This window comes from Pristiophorus japonicus, chromosome 11, assembly GCF_044704955.1.
Source record: "Pristiophorus japonicus isolate sPriJap1 chromosome 11, sPriJap1.hap1, whole genome shotgun sequence".
Classification (NCBI taxonomy): Eukaryota; Metazoa; Chordata; class Chondrichthyes; family Pristiophoridae; genus Pristiophorus; species Pristiophorus japonicus.
In genome coordinates, this window is record NC_091987.1 from 132,008,796 (window position 1) to 132,025,760 (window position 16,965).

Below are 16,965 nucleotides of genomic sequence, written 5' to 3' on the forward strand. Positions count from 1 at the left end.
GTAAAAGGGAATATTATTTGAATGGGGAGAGATTACAACATGCTGTGGTGCAGAGCGACCTGGGGGTCCTTGTGCATGAATCCCAAAAAGTTAGATTGCAGGTGCAGCAGGTAATCAGGAAGGCGAATGGAATGTTGGCCTTCATTGCGAGAGGGATGGAGTACAAAAGCAGGGAGGTCCTGCTGCAACTGTATAGGGTATTAGTGAGGCCGCACCTGGAGTACTGCGTGCAGTTTGGTCACCTTACTTAAGGAAGGATATACTGGCTTTGGAGGGGGTACAGAGACGATTCACTAGGCTGATTCTGGAGATGAGGGGGTTACCTTATGATAGATTGAGTAGACTGGGTCTTTACTTGGAGTTCAGAAGGATGAGGGGTGATCTTATAGAAACATTTAAAATAATGAAAGGGATAGACAAGATAGAGGCAGAGAGGTTGTTTCCACTGGTAGGGGCGACTAGAACTAGGGGGCACAGCCTCAAAATACGGGGGAGCCAATTTAAAACAGAGTTGAGAAGGAATTTCTTCTCCCAGAGGGTTGTGAATCTCTGGAATTCTCTGCCCAAGGAAGCAGTTGAGGCTAGCTCATTGAATGTATTCAAGTCACAGATAGATTTTTAACCAATAAGGGAATTAAGGGTTACGGGGAGCGGGCGGGTAAGTGGAGCTGAGTCCACGGCCAGATCAGCCATGATCTTGAATGTCGGAGCAGGCTCGAGGGGCTAGATGGCCGCCTCCTGTTCCTAATTCTTATGTTCTTATGATCCATCTACAAGCATCCCTACCCCCTTCCCCAGTCATTGCATCTTGAATGATTCCAGATCTTTTGCCTCCCAACTGTTGGTCACTCTCCATGAAGACAAACCTACTTTTAATAGTTTAAACTTGGCCCCTTGTCCTACTCCCACTGTTTAAAAGTAGTAGTCTGGATTAACTTTTTCCTCACCATTTACTATCTTGTATAAGGTAACCTCAGAAGCCTCTTTCCCATCTCTTCAAATAATTTGCTGAACCTGCGGATCGGTCTCATGGCTCTTCTCTATACTGCCTCCAGTGCTTGAATGTCTTGTCTCTCATAACCAGAATTGGGCACAATATTCAAGGTGTAGTCTGACCAGAGCACTGTACAGTTTGATTGCCTTCATCTGACTTCAAGTTGGGAGTGAATTATTGATCTCAGTGCTTCCTTATTGATACAAGGCTCAGGTGATGCCAAAAACCAGCTCCCCATATATTGTGTGGAGGTTATCCTGACTCAAAGCCCTTTCTAACATGCCACTGAGCATCTTTCAATGCTGCTATACAACCTTTGTTCCTTTAACTCTTCACATCGCTGAAGAAGCTTTTCTCATTACTATCTCTTTTTCCATGAACCTTTCAGCTAATTTAAATAGTCTTGGTTTTCTTTAACTGTTCCTCCCAAAACCTTTCCAATTCTCTCTCCTCATCAAATCCATCTTTAAAACTAGCCTTTGCTTAAGCTTTTGGTTAACTCCTCCTTTGGCTTTGCATCCATTTTTTTTAAAGGCTCCTCTGTGAAGCACTTTGCCATAATTTCTACATAAAGATACTATAGATTTGCAAGATGCTGTTGCTGTAATGTACATATAATTTAGAGCAAACTGTAATTCTACTTTCTCTTCCCAATCCCCTCCATTTTAATGGATTATTACATTTTTGAGTCTCTTAAATATTTGTACTTTTAATTGACAGATGAACTAACTTCTTCTTTCACCAGTATGCAAAGCGTGCTTTCATAAAGAGTGTTACAAAACAGAATCGTGTCCAAAGTGTGCAAGGATTCATGCACGGAAGGAGCTGCTCCTGGCTTTCCAACAGCCAATAGGCTAAGCAACGCTGCAACAAGTTGGATGTCGAGGTGGAAATCCGATTTCAGTTTAAAAACCACAAATGTAATGCCAGTTTCCATTTTTTTTAAATTAACAAAGTGACGACGTCTGGAACGCCGCCAGTTTTTTTTGGAACTGTCTAGCAATGAAAGCAAAACTCAGGTGGTGTAGCTTCACATAGTGATACCATAGTAACCATTCTTATAACAGATTTTCAGTTCTAGGCGAAGGATACTTTGCTATCAACTGAAAATGTAAACTGGATCGCATTAGTATAAACCATGAAGATTTTTTCAAAGTCTGAGGAATTTATCCTTCTAACTTTTGTAAAGTTAGGACTTAAACGGCAAGGTTTTATTTTTTTACTATGTGCAGAAGCCTTAGGACCTACATTTAATAAAAAAATAAAAAAAAATTGAGTATTGTAATAGGAATGTATTTTATGCAGTGACATGAAGCAGATAAGTATTTAAATTCTAGTTTAGGTATTCTGCCCTGCTTTTGCACATGTCATGTTTTGTTTTGGTGGAGAAATTGTCAAAAATAGCACTGGAATGTTCGGCCATCATTGTCTTCCCCAACAGAGAACGTTTATATATTTAAAAAAAAAGTAAAGTATCACGAGCCAATTTCTCACTGCTTGGATGTCCTTAAAATTATTGTTTGTTGCAGGATGCTAAATGTGTTGGCATGGTGCCAACATGGCTGGCTTTTTTCCCTGCTGCATTAATATTTTCCTGTTATCTCCAGTATGGAGGTCCTGGGCCACCACTGGTAGATTGTCAGGGTTAAGAGGCACCAGCTAACACCATTTGCATCATTATAGCACTTCGATTCTTCTGCACTAACATTAAAAGGAATTGGGTATCATTTATATAGAGTCTCTTTATTTGTCAACTGTTGATAATCTAACTTGCTTATGTAAGTGAGGTGTAAGGCATGATGATTTTTTTTACATAATTTATTTTCTCATTATAATTTTGGAATATTTAATGAAAATGTTAGTTCAAACATACTCCTTCATCCTAAACAGGCCATGTACTCCAAAAGAGAGAGTGATCTAACTTTTGTGAAAATATTGGTTAAGAGACAGCTGTTGCTATTCTATTTTCAAGTTTGCACTCAACTGGACAAACTTGCCATTAGATGTGTTTTCTTTTCCTGTGTAGGCTATAGAAATATTGACCGAGTGAAGGAGCTGTAGTTCCAAACCCCTATACTTGCAAATGTGTGTAGGATTCTTCACTCTTGTTTACATAAAAAAAAAATGTAAATTCAAACTTTTAAAAACATTTAAAAATGTATTTTAAGGAAGCCCAATATGTAAATGAGTTATAAAATGCAGCATATTCAAAGACTTGTCCACTTTTATTAAAAAAAAATTCTTGCAGACACAACAGAGCTAATGGATTTGACAATTGCGTGGGCCTGACTGAAGCATTTGAGGCTTGTGTTTCTCACCGTTAAAGGGCAACGGTCTGTCTTTTTGTGAAGTTGTGTTTGGTACGCTTTCTTTTTGGTATTGGGAGGAGGAAGAGTTATGCAGCATGATGTGAGGCTGCGTTTCACATTGTTGTGGGGGGGGGGGGAGAAATACCACCTTTCTTGGAAGATGGTGATCCTTTTTTTAAAAGGGAATGTTAAAGTGGAGAAATTTCAATGTAAAACCTTTTGTCTCCATCTGCCAAGTTTTGTGTTTTTAAACAAAGTAACCTTGAAATTCTGTTGTCAATTTTAACTACAAACATTTATGAAATTGCTTTGTCCACCACTTTAATAGGCATATTGATCTGTCTAAAATGCGTTGATTCCTAATTTAAAATGGCAGAATAGAGGAATTTTATTTGACCGTATTAAATGTTTGTAAACTAATATTCCCACAGCATGATTTCAAGGGATTGTCTACTTTATGGTCATGTTTGGTACATCTGTTTAATACAAAAAAATTATCTAGTTTGCATGATCATTATATTTGTCATTGTGTTGTGTGACTCAATGACTCTTGTCTTTACCAGAGTCGATTGTGATGGCCCCACTGCCACAGATGGTGCTGTAAAAGCAAAATAATCTGAGTTGTGCTGCTTTATTTTTTCAATTTCTTGTGATGTAATCTATCTGTGTGTTCTACTTGGATTTCTCCCCATCCATTTGCAAAACTTGGTTATGCCCAGATAACACAATGCAATTACTGTGCTTCATTAAATACTTCAAACTTTTGAGAAGATCTGTTTAAATATTATCTGTAATTCTATATACATTTCCCTTAAAGACTTGCATCAGATTTTGATGCCGTGCATGACTACTTCAAAATGTGACCTGATTTTGCAACAAATTTTTTTCATGTATGAAACTCAACCATTTTCAGAAACTGATCTTCCCCATATTTAAATCCAAAGTAGTAGACAATTTGACACCAGCACATGTGGTGTCAGCAATCGACTAACTATTTTCTTAACTGAGGAAAGGGGAAGGCCAAAGTCGATCCATGGCGGTAGATTTTTTTAAAAATCACCAATGTAGATGAATAGCCAGTTTTATGTATTCTTTTTTCTTGTGAAGTGGAATATCTGAGTGACTCCTCCATAATTGATGCTTAGTCCAACCATCATTTCAGTCATTATATCATGTTATCAAATTGTTAATTTGATCACGTGACTTGCATAGATTTTCATAGATACAACAGCACTTTAAAATACTTAATTTGCTCAAGTCCAGAGACTGTGTGCAGGTACTTCCTACATCAGGTATCTTGCCACAAAAGGCTGCCTTGGATGTGATCTGGGCTGTGCCTGGCTGACTGTTCTAGTGAGTAAGGATTGGCATCTTTTTCAGTCTTGGGTGCTGTTTACAGTGCAAAATTGAAGCCCATAAACTTTTTTTTTCTCCCAATGGCATTCCTGCACTAGGAACAGCATTCAAAAGTTGGACAACTCGCTATAACAGCAGTTTTCTGTGAATGGATGAATCTGACTTTGGAGGATGAAGTTGCAGCATTTTTAATTTCATTGTACATTATATTTGGCTCTAATGTTGGTTGCACTTTGAGTGGCAGTGCTGCCAATGTATTTTACATGGTGTCATAAAGTTGATTTCATGTCTTTACATTTTCTGTCTTGCTTTCATGCACAATTTTTTTTTGTGGGGAAGTGAGCTGGAGGAGAAATAGCCATACATATCACCTTGGGAGTATATGACACCAATCTATATTCCCCCAACCTCAAACTGTAGAACTAAATGGGACAAGGCTATTCAGAGCTAATGTCCTGGTAGGGTTACATAACATAATTCCCATGATGATGCAGTGATAAATGTGCTATGTGATGGTGCTGAGCCAGGCAGACAAAAAAATTGTACCAAGGGAATATTGCCTCATTGCAATTGTCTTGGGAGGATATTAAGTAAAAGATCCCCTATGCCTTGGGTGGGGTTTAAATGCACTCTTTGTACAAAACTCAGCCAACCAGTTAAGTTCCAGGTTCCATTCATCGTTGATTTTCAGCTTGCTGCTGTTCTTGGCCAGAACAATAATAGGGTCACAATAAATGGGCCTAGACTCAGCATTCCAAGACATTATCCAGTGACCCTTACTAGAAATGTCTAGATTTAGATACAAGGTGAGGATACATTGGGAAGGGCTTGGCACTGTTGCACCCTATAATGGTTGAATAGCTGCCCAGAGTTGCACATTATGCTTGCACTGGCCAATTATATCACATCTGGGGCCTGCCAGCAAATGTAGAACTGTGACAATTTGAATCCCTACTGTCAGAAAGAGGAGATATTGATGCAGATTTGCCTCTTGCTGCTTGTAGCTCCGACTGATATATTTTAAACTTTTTTTTTAGTTCTTTTGGGTGGTGGGGGAAGGAATAAAGAGTATTTTCCATACTTCTCCCATTCCAAGATTAATGTTCTGTTTCACTTAAGCCACCTTTAGCAGAAGATATGTTGCAGTTTTTAAAATTGTAGTATGTTGTGAACAAGCCTCTTTGTTATAAATTGAGGCCCTAGTGTTTCAAATGTCTGTGGCTGCAGAAATTGACATGACTTTTGGGCACAACTATTTTGTGTACCATCTTTTTGCACTTGTATTTTCAAAAATCCATTTCTCAAATGCAGTGTTTGTTCTGTGTACGAGTGGCACAATAAAATATTTAGATTTCAAAATGTTCATATCAAGAGCCTCATCTGTTCGTCGGGGTGAGCCAATTCCTCCGGGAGGGGAGAGAGGAAAATGTCAATAACAGTACGACATTAACCCATTAGTAGAAAGACCTCCCACTCACTATCTCTGCTACAAACTCCATCATAATAGGTGTCATCACTGAAGTGCACTCATTCTCTCACTAAAGAGTTGTCGATCTCCTCTGATGCTACTGCTAGGAATGAATGGTTGACTTCTGATGCCAAATAGCAGAAACCCTCGTCAATGTGGAAAAGCATCAGCTATTGCATAAAGAAGTGTTTGGAATGCATTTGACTTTAAATATGATTAGGATCATAATCTGTCTGTTCACGAGATTGGCTGGATTTTAAAAGTTCAATGCCTATCTATGCTAGATCTGCAACTAAACAGTTAATGGTTCATGTCTTGTCTGAGTTTAAGTTTTTTAAGCCACCTGAATAAAAACAAGTTAAACCAATTACTTGGAGGGATGGCTGTACTTAATTTTAGAACTGTCGTCATCCTCCGGTCTGTTAGTTAGCTCACCTGTGAGGAATGATGAAATGTCAGTTAGACAAATCAATCTTTTGTGCAGCATCCGACATTGAAAGTGAGTGACCATACTCCAGTATATGTGGATGCATCATACAGTGGTACAAAATCCTCAATGTGCACTTACAAAATGGATATAGTTGTACAACATTGCATTTTACAAATGGCACCATGCCAGACCCCCCTATACTAATATTAAAATATTAGCAGGACATGTGGAGAAAACTAGTGCATTAGAAAGTGGCATGCTGACTGGTCTAGGGAAGAATAACACTATTCTGTATTTGACCTGGAACTGCTTCATGCAGCCAAAAAATGGAAAAAAATGCTCCAGCACTTGAATTCTTCACCTCGATCAACCCAATAAAAAGCCCTGAAATAACACCATGGAATAGGGGCATGCAAATATTTGACCTGTCCTGTACCTTCAGTGCCAGTAGCACTGAGGAGAATTTTGGATAAACCAGTTAAGTGCTCATATGCTAATGCCAACAATCTAATTTCTGGACCATATAAATGTACAAACTTGCCATCCTTCACAGCCAAGTCTTTCTTCCAAAATACCCACTGTAAACCACACTTAAACATTTTATTAGTGTGAGGTCATCCACTTTGGACCTAAAAGATAGATCATTGTATTTTCTAAATGGTGAGAGGCTAGGAACTATGGAAGAGTAGAAATGTTGGGGTCAATGTACAGAAATCATTAAAAGCTAGTGAACAGGGGCAAAATAATTTTCAAAGGCTAATGGAATGTTGGCCTTCATCTCAAGGGAACTGGAAGGGGTGGAAGTTATGCTACATTTGTATAAAGCTCTGGTTAAACCACATCTGGAGTACTGCATTCAGTCCAGGCTCTGCATCTCAGCAAGCATTGGAGAGGGTGCAGTGCCGATTCACCAGAATGATACCAGGGCTAAAAGGGTTTAATTGAGGACATGTTGCATAGACTAGGCTTGTATTTCCTGGAGTATAGGATTAAGGGGTAATCAAATTGAGATGGTTAAGAATATTAAGTTAGATAGAGAAATGATTTACTCTGGTGAGAGTCCAGAAAAAGGGGGCATAATAAAAGTAGAGCTATGCTGTGCAGGGGTGAGGACAGGAAGCACCACTTCACACACCAGGTAATGGCAATCTGGAACTCTTTCCCAAAAAAGCTGTTGAGGATGGACCAATTGAAAATATCAAAACTGAGATTGATGGGATTGTTTTTGAATGGCAGTAGTCTCCAGGGGCTGAATGGCCTACTCATTACGATGATACCCTTGCCTAACTCAAATCTATCAATCTCTCAAATTTCAATTGGCCCAGTATCCAGCCTTTTTTGAGGGGGTGGGGGGGGGGGGTGGAAACTTATCAAAAATTGCATTTTGATTTTCACTCTTAAAATAGCCGTACTCTAATTTTAATGATCAGATAATCATGTTGATTGAGGGATAAATATGGGCCAGGATAACGGCCCTGCTCTTCAAAATAGTTCCATGGGAACTTTTACATCCACCTGGGAGAGCAGACAGGGCCTCGGCTTAACACTCTCAGTACTGCATTGGACGGTCAGCCCGGACTTTGTGCCCAAATCCCTGAAGTGGGACTTAAACATACAACTCTCAAGCAAGGGTGCTACCAACTGAGGCATAGCTGACACTACTGGAACAGCCACATAAATGCTGCGTCCAATACAGCAGGTCAGAGGCTAGGTATTATGTGGCAAGTGGCTCACCTGAATCCCCAAAGCCTCTCCATCACTTATAAGGCACAAGTCAGCAGTGTGATGGAATACTCTCCAATTGCTGCAACAACATTCAAGAAGCTTGGCACCATCCAGAACAATTCTGTCCACTTGATTGGAAACCCATCCACCAACTTCAGTATCCACTCTCTCCACCACCAGCATTGCTGCAGTGTGTACTATCCACAGGATGCACTGCAGCAAGTTGATTTCTTTGGCAGTTCCTTCTAAACCCATGACCTCTGCCACCTAGAAGGACAAGGGCAGCAGGCGCATGGGAACATCAACTCCAGGTTGTCCTCTAAGTCACACACCATTCCAGCTTGGACTTATATCACCGTTTCTTTATCGTTGCTGGGTCAAAATCCTGGACTATCCTACCTAACAGCATTATGGGAGTATCTTTAGGTAGTGGTTAAAGAAGGTGGCCTACTAGGAATCATTAGAATGTTTACAGCATGGAAGGGGCAATAAATGTCAGCTTTGTTAGTGATGTTTTTTAAATGGTGTTTTCATTTTTTGCTTTCCTCCAGAAGCTATGCTGTTGTTGTCGTGTTCCTTTAAGAAGGTAAATCGACTTAAGACTCCTTCAGTATTGTATCAGTAACCCCTGAAATCCGATGTACCCAATGAGGAGACGTGCTTAAGAACATAAGAAATAGGAGCAGGAGTAGGCCATACGGTCCCTCGAGCCTGCTCCGCCATTTAATAAAATCATGGCTGATCTGATCATGGACTCAGCTCCACTTCCCTGCCCGCTCCCCATAACCCTTTATTCCCATATCGCCCAAAAATCTGTCTAACTCCGCCTTAAATATATTAAATGACCCAACCTCCACAGCTCTCTGGGGCAGAGAATTCCATAGATTTACAACCCTCTGAGAGAAGAAATTCCTCCTCATCTCAGTTTTAAAAGGGCAACCCCTTATTCTGAGTCTATGCCCCCTAATTTTAGTTTCCCTATGAGTGGAAATATCCTCTCTGCAACGACCTTGTCGAGGCCCGTCATTATCTTATATGTTTCAATAAGATCATCACTCAATGTGTATAGGCTCAACTTATATTCATAAGTCAACCCCCTCTTCTCCAGAATCAACCTAGTGAACCTTCTCTGAACAGCGTCCAATGCAAGTATATCCTTCCTTAAATACAGAAACCAATACTCTACGCAGTACTCTAGGTGTGGCTCACCAATAACCCTTTACAGTTGCAGCAGGACTACTCTGCTTTTATACTCTATCCCCCTTGCAATAAAGGTCAACATTCCATTTGCCTTCCTGATTACTTGCTGCACCTGCATACTATCTTTTTGTGTTATATGCACAAGGACCCCCAGGTCCCTCTGTATTGCAGCACTTTGCAATTTTTCTCCATTTAACTTTTAATTTGCTTTTCTATTTTTTCTGCAAAGTGGATAACCTCACATTTTCCCACATTATGCTCCATCTGCCAAATTTTTGGCCACTCACTTAGCCTGTCTATATCGCTTGGCAAATTTTTTGTGTGTCCTCCTCGCAATTTGCTTTCCCACCCATCTTTGTCTCATCAGCAAACATGGCCTCATTACACTCGGCCCCTTCATCCAAGTCATTAATATAGATTGTAAATAGTTGAGGACCCAGCACCGATCCCTGTGGCACCCCACTAGTTACTGTTTGCCAGCCGGAAATGACCCATTTATCCCGATTCTCTGTTTTCTGTTAGCCAATCTTCTATCCATGCTAATATATTAGCCCCAACCATGAACTTTTATCTTGTGCAGTAACCTTTTATGTGGCACCTTATCGAATGCCTTCGAGAAATCCAAATACATTACATCCACTGGTTTCCCTTTATCCACCCTGCTTGTTACATCTTCAAAGAAAACCATGCTGACATTTTTGATTGAATCATGCTTTTCCAAATATCCTGCTACTGCTTCCTTAATAATGGACTCAAGCATTTTCGCAACGACAGATGTTCGGCTAACTGGTCTATAGTTTCCTGCTTTTTGTCTGCCTCCTTTCTTAAATAGGGGCGTTACACTTGCAGTTTTCCAATCCGCTGGGACTGCCCTAGAATCCAGGGAATTTTGGTATTGTACAACCAATGCATCCACTATCTCTGCAGCCACTTCTTTTAAGACCTTAGGATGTAAGTCAGCAGGTCCCGCGGACTTGTCTGCCTTTAGTCCTATTATTTTACCGAGTACTACTTCTTTAATGATAGTGATTGTATTAAATTCCTCCCTCCCTATAGCCCCTTGATTATCCACTATTGGGTTGTTTTTAGTGTCTTCTACCGTTAAGACCGATACAAAATATTTGTTCAACATCTCTGCCATTTCCCTGTTCCCCATTATTAATTCCCCAGTCTCATCCTCTAGGGCACCAACATTTACTTTAGCCACTCTTTTCCTTTTTATGCACCTGTAGAAACTCTTACTATCTGTTTTTATATTTTGTACTAGTTTACTTTCATAATCCAACTTCCCTCTCTTTATTATTTTTTTAGTCGTTCTTTGCTGGCTTTTAAAAGTTTCCCAATCCTCTGGTCTCCCACTGGTCTTGGCCACATTGTATGCCCTTGTTTTCAATTTGATACCATCTCTTATTTCCCTTAAAGGGAATATGGGTTGCAGATAGGTCTACAACATGGTAGCCTTGTTTCTGTCACCCATGCTCTCATCAGGTATCTGTTCATGGTGGGATTGAGGAATCACTCATAATCTCTGCCTGGCGCCAGGATGACGCTTGCAGTGATGTTCACAGCTACCAGTATGCAGATGCAATTGCAGAATCAATTGATCTGCACCTTTTAACTTAGGCTCATGAGAACTTGTTCACTGAAATAAAATTATTTCTGACACAGCAACATAATTTAGCCTTTGTAATGTATTTAACTGGAATGGGTAATGTCTCACCTTCGATCAATTTGTCCATCTGAATCATTTTGCTCCTGTAATGTAATTTGTGCCAGAACAAATAATACATTATTTGTTGATCTTATAAATGTAAGAAAAGACTAGTACAGTACCTTGTGTGGATACTAACTTGACTTCAATTGGGCTTTAGTTATGTATATACAGAATGCTGGAATTAAAAGGTGCAACATTTCTAAGTAGACTTCTGCCCTTTAGTTATTTATATAATAGTTATTTATATAACTGACAGATGGCTATCTATTGGCTTAGCAATGATTCACACTTGTGATTAAGTCACAGATTATTTAACAGCAAAACTTCAGTTTCCACCATGCTGCTAATGCAAAAAATTAATACATAGGATGATGCTAAGCGCCCAAAATTCAACAACTTACTGTCCAATTACCACCCAGAAATACAAGTTTCGTCAAAAATCCACATTTACCGTCCAGATACCGCCTGGCGGTAAATTCATCAGTCATTACTGCCGTGTGGTATTCGATACTGTCCACCCATACATAACCACCCAAATACTGCCCAAAATGGAAGGTTCATCATTAAGATCTGTTAACACTGGACCTTCACACTGTCCTGAAAAAGCAGGTCTTACTGGATCTTAAGTAGATTTTAAGTGGGCGGTATGGACACAGAGCTGACAGGTATAATTGTTTCACAGAAGTTTGGCATGTTTGATATTACACAGATCTTTATAGTTCTCCACAGTGTGATGTCTTTTTAAATGGATTGGTTTTCTAGTATTTTCTAGTGTTAGTCAATAATGCAGTTTAAAAAGCAATATAACCACTGAGTCTGGAAATTGTGTGCGTGTTCACTAGAGTGATCTTATTTTATAAATGGTCTAATAAAGCCTTCTTTACTCATTTATTAATGAACTATAATAACAATTTTATTAATCTCTCCCCACCACAGCGATCTCTCTTTCCCCCCCTACAGTGATATTTCTCCCCCTTCTCCCAGCAATCTCTTTCTCCCCCTTCCTCTCCCCCCGCACCCCCCCCACAGCGATCTCTCTTCTCCCCCTCCCCCACAGCGATCTCTCTTCTCCCCCTCCCCCACAGCGATCTCTCTTCTCCCCCTCCCCCACAGCGATCTCTCTTCTCCCCCTCCCCCACAGCGATCTCTCTTCTCCCCCTCCCTCACAGCGATCTCTCTTCCACCCCCTCCCCCAGCGATCTCTCTTCTCCACCCATAGCGATATTTCTCCCCCTTCCTCTCCCCCCGCACCCCCCCACAGAGATCTCTTCTCCCCACCCCCCCATAGAGATCTCTCTCCCCGCCCCCCACAATGATCTCTTTCTCTCCCCCACCCTCCCCCTCCCCCACAGCGATCTCTCTTCTCCCCCTCCCCCACAGCGATCTCTCTTCCTCCCCCCATACCCCCCCACCAACAGCGATCTCTCTTCTCCCCCCGCCCCCCCTCCCCACAGCGATCTCTCGCTCCCCCCTCTCCCCCTCCCAACGATCTCTCTCCCCCACCACAATGATCTCTCTCTCTCCTACGGCCCCCCCCCCCACCCCCCCAGCGATCTCAGGTCGACAGTCTCTGGCCTCTCGTCATGCTTCTCGGGGGGCAGAGCTTGACAGCCGCGTGCATGTGCACAACTCGTGAGCCAATGATTTCCGACTTGGAAGGCCTCCACCGCCCGCTGCACTCCACTCCCGCCAAGAAAAGTGGGATGAATCTCCGCCCACTCGGCTCCAGCGGTACCGGGCGGTAAAAAAGCAAGCACCACCCGGGTACCACTGAAAAACGGGCGGAATTTAGCTTTTATCAATTTCGGCCCCATAATTTTCAGAAACTACATAGCTTCTATCCTATTTCTGCATGTACTTTATCAAATACAAACCATGAACAATATCACGAATGGCATTCTCTAAAGCCTGCAAGATTAAATTATAACTATTAAAAGAATGTATTAAAATATCTGCTGAGTTTTTAAAACATAGAATCGGTTCTGTACATCTCACAAAAATAGAGTTTACATCTACTGTAACAGGCTCTTGATTAACATGCATGAGTTTCATGTTTGAATTACATAATCTCATACCATCTGTCAACGTCCTGGTCCATTCAACATGTTTTATAAAAAGCTGCGCACTGCAGTTAATTTTGACCAGATACAGTATGGACTGACAATTCTGTGACTCATTCAATCCTTTCCATTAAGTTTTGCATGTCAATTTAGTTCATAAGTTAACCTAAATTAGTAAATATATTTCCATAAGATGTACTATTTATGTGTTTAATGTTGCAGTAATGTTTCAACACATTGTTGTCAAAAAGTTTAATATTTAACACTTCCCCTCCTGAAATGTGCTGGTTTGTGAATATTATTTGTTGATATGATTGGAATTTTGGTGACAAACTGAAAAAATAAATTTGGTATTGGGGTACAGAGTATTTGGAACACACAGAAACTTGGGTTTTAATATATGATCAATTGTTAAATTTCCTCCTCTAGTTCAACTTCCAGAAGAAACATATCAATGTTAAATCCAGTAACTGATTGGTGCCAGATCAGTCACATCAGGGCAATTGGTTGACAAGCAGGACAGGGGCGGACCAGGATAATGACTAAGGCAAAAGTTGGCTGAAGTGAGGTGATGAAAAATACAGGACATGAGGGAAAAATAGGGACTGTTAGGAGAAATCAGAGAATGTGAGAAAAACACGGGGAATGCGAGGGTAAAGCGATTTGGAACAGTGAAAGGAATTATGTTTTAATTAAACTGACTGAAATCCTTGTATTTTACAAAAGAAAAGGATTGAAATATTTTATTCAGCATTTGCTAATACCTGTACTCAACTAAGGTAAATATAATAACATTTGCAAAAAGTAATTAAGATGTCCCTCTTCTCTGAGGGTTGTGAATCTGTAGAATTCTCTACCCCAGAGAGCAGTGGAGGCTGGATTATTGAATATATTTAAGATGGAGATAGATGGATTTTTGAACGATAAGGGAGTCAAGGGTTATGGGGAGCAGGGAAGTGGAGTTGAGGCCAAGATCAGATCAGCCATGATCTTACTGAATGGCGGAGCAGGTTGGAGGGGCTAAGTGGCCTACTCCTGCTCCTATTATGTTCTCATGCATGTCAAACCTCCAGGAATACATCCAACTGGAACTGTGTCTCTGTAAAGCCACAAAGTCTAATTGTTAAGTAAATAAAGCTCAGAGCAAACAATGTTTAATTGTTGTGTGGTTAGGGAATTTTATAGATGCGCTCATCAGCTGCATCACAAAATCACACAACATCTTAAGATTGATTTGCATCTGGAATGAAGTGTGATCTAGAATGTGATGTTTGTACTTGCTGGATGTACCATTTCAATGTATTACCAGCATATCTCCCATAGCACTGCTGACCTTGAATCAGGTTATGCCTTTGCAAGGGACTATGGATGAAGGAGTGGCAAGAGTTTGTAGAGGGATGTGATCGGGGCCCAGGAGAGGTGAGGGCCCAGGAGCAGCACAGACCAGCCCACACTGCGATACGTGTGCGCGCTAGGTCCGTGCAGCAGAGCTGGTCTCCAGTCGTCTTGGGTAATACTTGCCACTGGACCAAGACCTAGCTCTGTCAAGCCCGTGTGGTGACTGGTGTGCAACGGCCACCATACATTAAAAAAGTCCACGCATAGGCATCTTCCACCCTTCAAGATGTAGTTCTGGACCTAGAGTATTAGGTCCTTCATTGAAACACCTGTGAGCTCATCCCTTTCTGGCGTGGGAGCAAGTCATCCTCGCTTCGAGGGACTGCCTATGATGATGAGGATGTAGGGAAGGGGAGCACATTTCCACTTAAAATTGGAAAGAGATACCCAAGACCTCTGACCATGGGCTGTGCCAAGTATTTTTTGATTGATTCCTGGAAAATAAATAATGTATTTCCTCTACACACTCCAGTTGGATAAATAGCACAACTGCATAAAGCTTTCTAGATAACAAAATCACTCTTTTTCAAATTTTCATTATAAGCAAAATAAAGCATACGTGCTATAATCACCTTTCTGTGTCTCTGAGCCAACCTCTCACTGAAGTAAAGAAATACTGATAAAGTTTTACAGGAAAACTATCTGAAAAAAATTCTAAAATTTACCTTCCAGCTTGTGTTCAATTCATTTGGAAAAACAAACCTCATAATCACCATTATAACCTGAGGGACCACACACTGAGTTTGGCACAAAGAAAAAGTGAACAAGGTTTGTTTTTGACTTCTCTATAAACAGAACTCAGCAGAGGAGGACAAAGGGTTTGATTAGGGCAGGGAAAAACGAGTACGAGAAGAAGCTTGCAGGGAACATTAAGGCGGATTGCAAAAGTTTCTATAGATATGTAAAGAGAAAAAGGTTAGTAAAGACAAACGTAGGGCCCCTGCAGTCAGAATCAGGGGAAGTCATAACGGGGAACAAAGAAATGGCAGACCAATTGAACAAGTACTTTGGTTCGGTATTCACTAAGGAGGACACAAACAACCTTCCGGATATAAAAGGGGTCAGAGGGTCTAGTAAGGAGGAGGAACTGAGGGAAATCCTTATTAGTCGGGAAATTGTGTTGGGGAAATTGATGGGATTGAAGGCCGATAAATCCCCAAGGCCTGATGAACTGCATCCCAGAGTACTTAAGGAGGTGGCCTTGGAAATAGCGGATGCATTGACAGTCATTTTCCAACATTCCATTGACTCTGGATCAGTTCCTATGGAGTGGAGGGTAGCCAATGTAACCCCACTTTTTAAAAAAGGAGGGAGAGAGAAAACAGGGAATTATAGACCGGTCAGCCTGACCTCCGTAGTGGGTAAAATAATGGAATCAATTATTAAGGATGTCATAGCAGCGCATTTGGAAAAAGGTGACATGATAGGTCCAAGTCAGCATGGATTTGTGAAAGGGAAATCATGCTTGACAAATCTTCTGGAATTTTTTGAGGATGTTTCCAGTCAAGTGGACAAGGGAGAACCAGTTGATGTGGTATATTTGGACTTTCAGAAGGCTTTTGACAAGGTCCCACACAAGAGATTAATGTGCAAAGTTAAAGCACATGGGATTGGGGGTAGTGTGCTGACGTGGATTGAGAACTGGTTGTCAGACAGGAAGCAAAGAGTAGGAGTAAATGGGCACTTTTCAGAATGGCAGGTAGTGACTAGTGGGGTACCGCAAGGTTCTGTGCTGGGGCCCCAGCTGTTTACATTGTACAATAATGATTTAAACGAGGGGATTAAATGTAGTATCTCCAAATTTGCGGATGACACTAAGTTGGGTGGCAGTGTGAGCTGCGAGGAGGATGCTATGAGGCTGCAGAGTGACTTGGATAGGTTAGGTGAGTGGGCAAATGCATGGCAGATGAAGTATAATGTGGATAAATGTGAGATTATCCACTTTGGTGGTAAAAACAGAGAGACAGACTATTATCTGAATGGTGACAGATTAGGACGAGACCTGGGTGTCATGGTACATCAGTCATTGAAGGTTGGCATGCAGGTACAGCAGGCGGTTAAGAAAGCAAATGGCATGTTGGCCTTCATAGCGAGGGGATTTGAGTACAGGGGCAGGGAGGTGTTGCTACAGTTGTACAGGGCCTTGGTGAGGCCACACCTGGAGTATTGTGTACAGTTTTGGTCTCCTAACTTGAGGAAGGATATTCTTGCTATTGAGGGAGTGCAGCGAAGATTCACCAGACTGATTCCTGGGATGGTGGGACTGACCTATCAAGAAAGACTGGATCAACTGGGCTTGTATTCACTGGAG

At 41.1% G+C, this 16,965-nt stretch overlaps 1 protein-coding gene across 2 annotated transcripts in view; it reads left to right on the plus strand.

Annotated features, from left to right (window-relative positions):
* Positions 1 to 1,998, plus strand: part of rubcnl (rubicon like autophagy enhancer) — a 40,504-nt gene extending 38,506 nt beyond the window's left edge. For both annotated transcript variants that reach the window (XM_070894082.1, XM_070894083.1), the window contains exon 14: positions 1,740 to 1,998. In XM_070894082.1, the coding sequence (XP_070750183.1) occupies positions 1,740 to 1,852 (113 nt within the window). In that variant the 3' untranslated portion in view covers positions 1,853 to 1,998. The remainder of the gene's footprint in view (positions 1 to 1,739) is intronic.
* Positions 1,999 to 16,965: the final 14,967 nt, after the last annotated feature.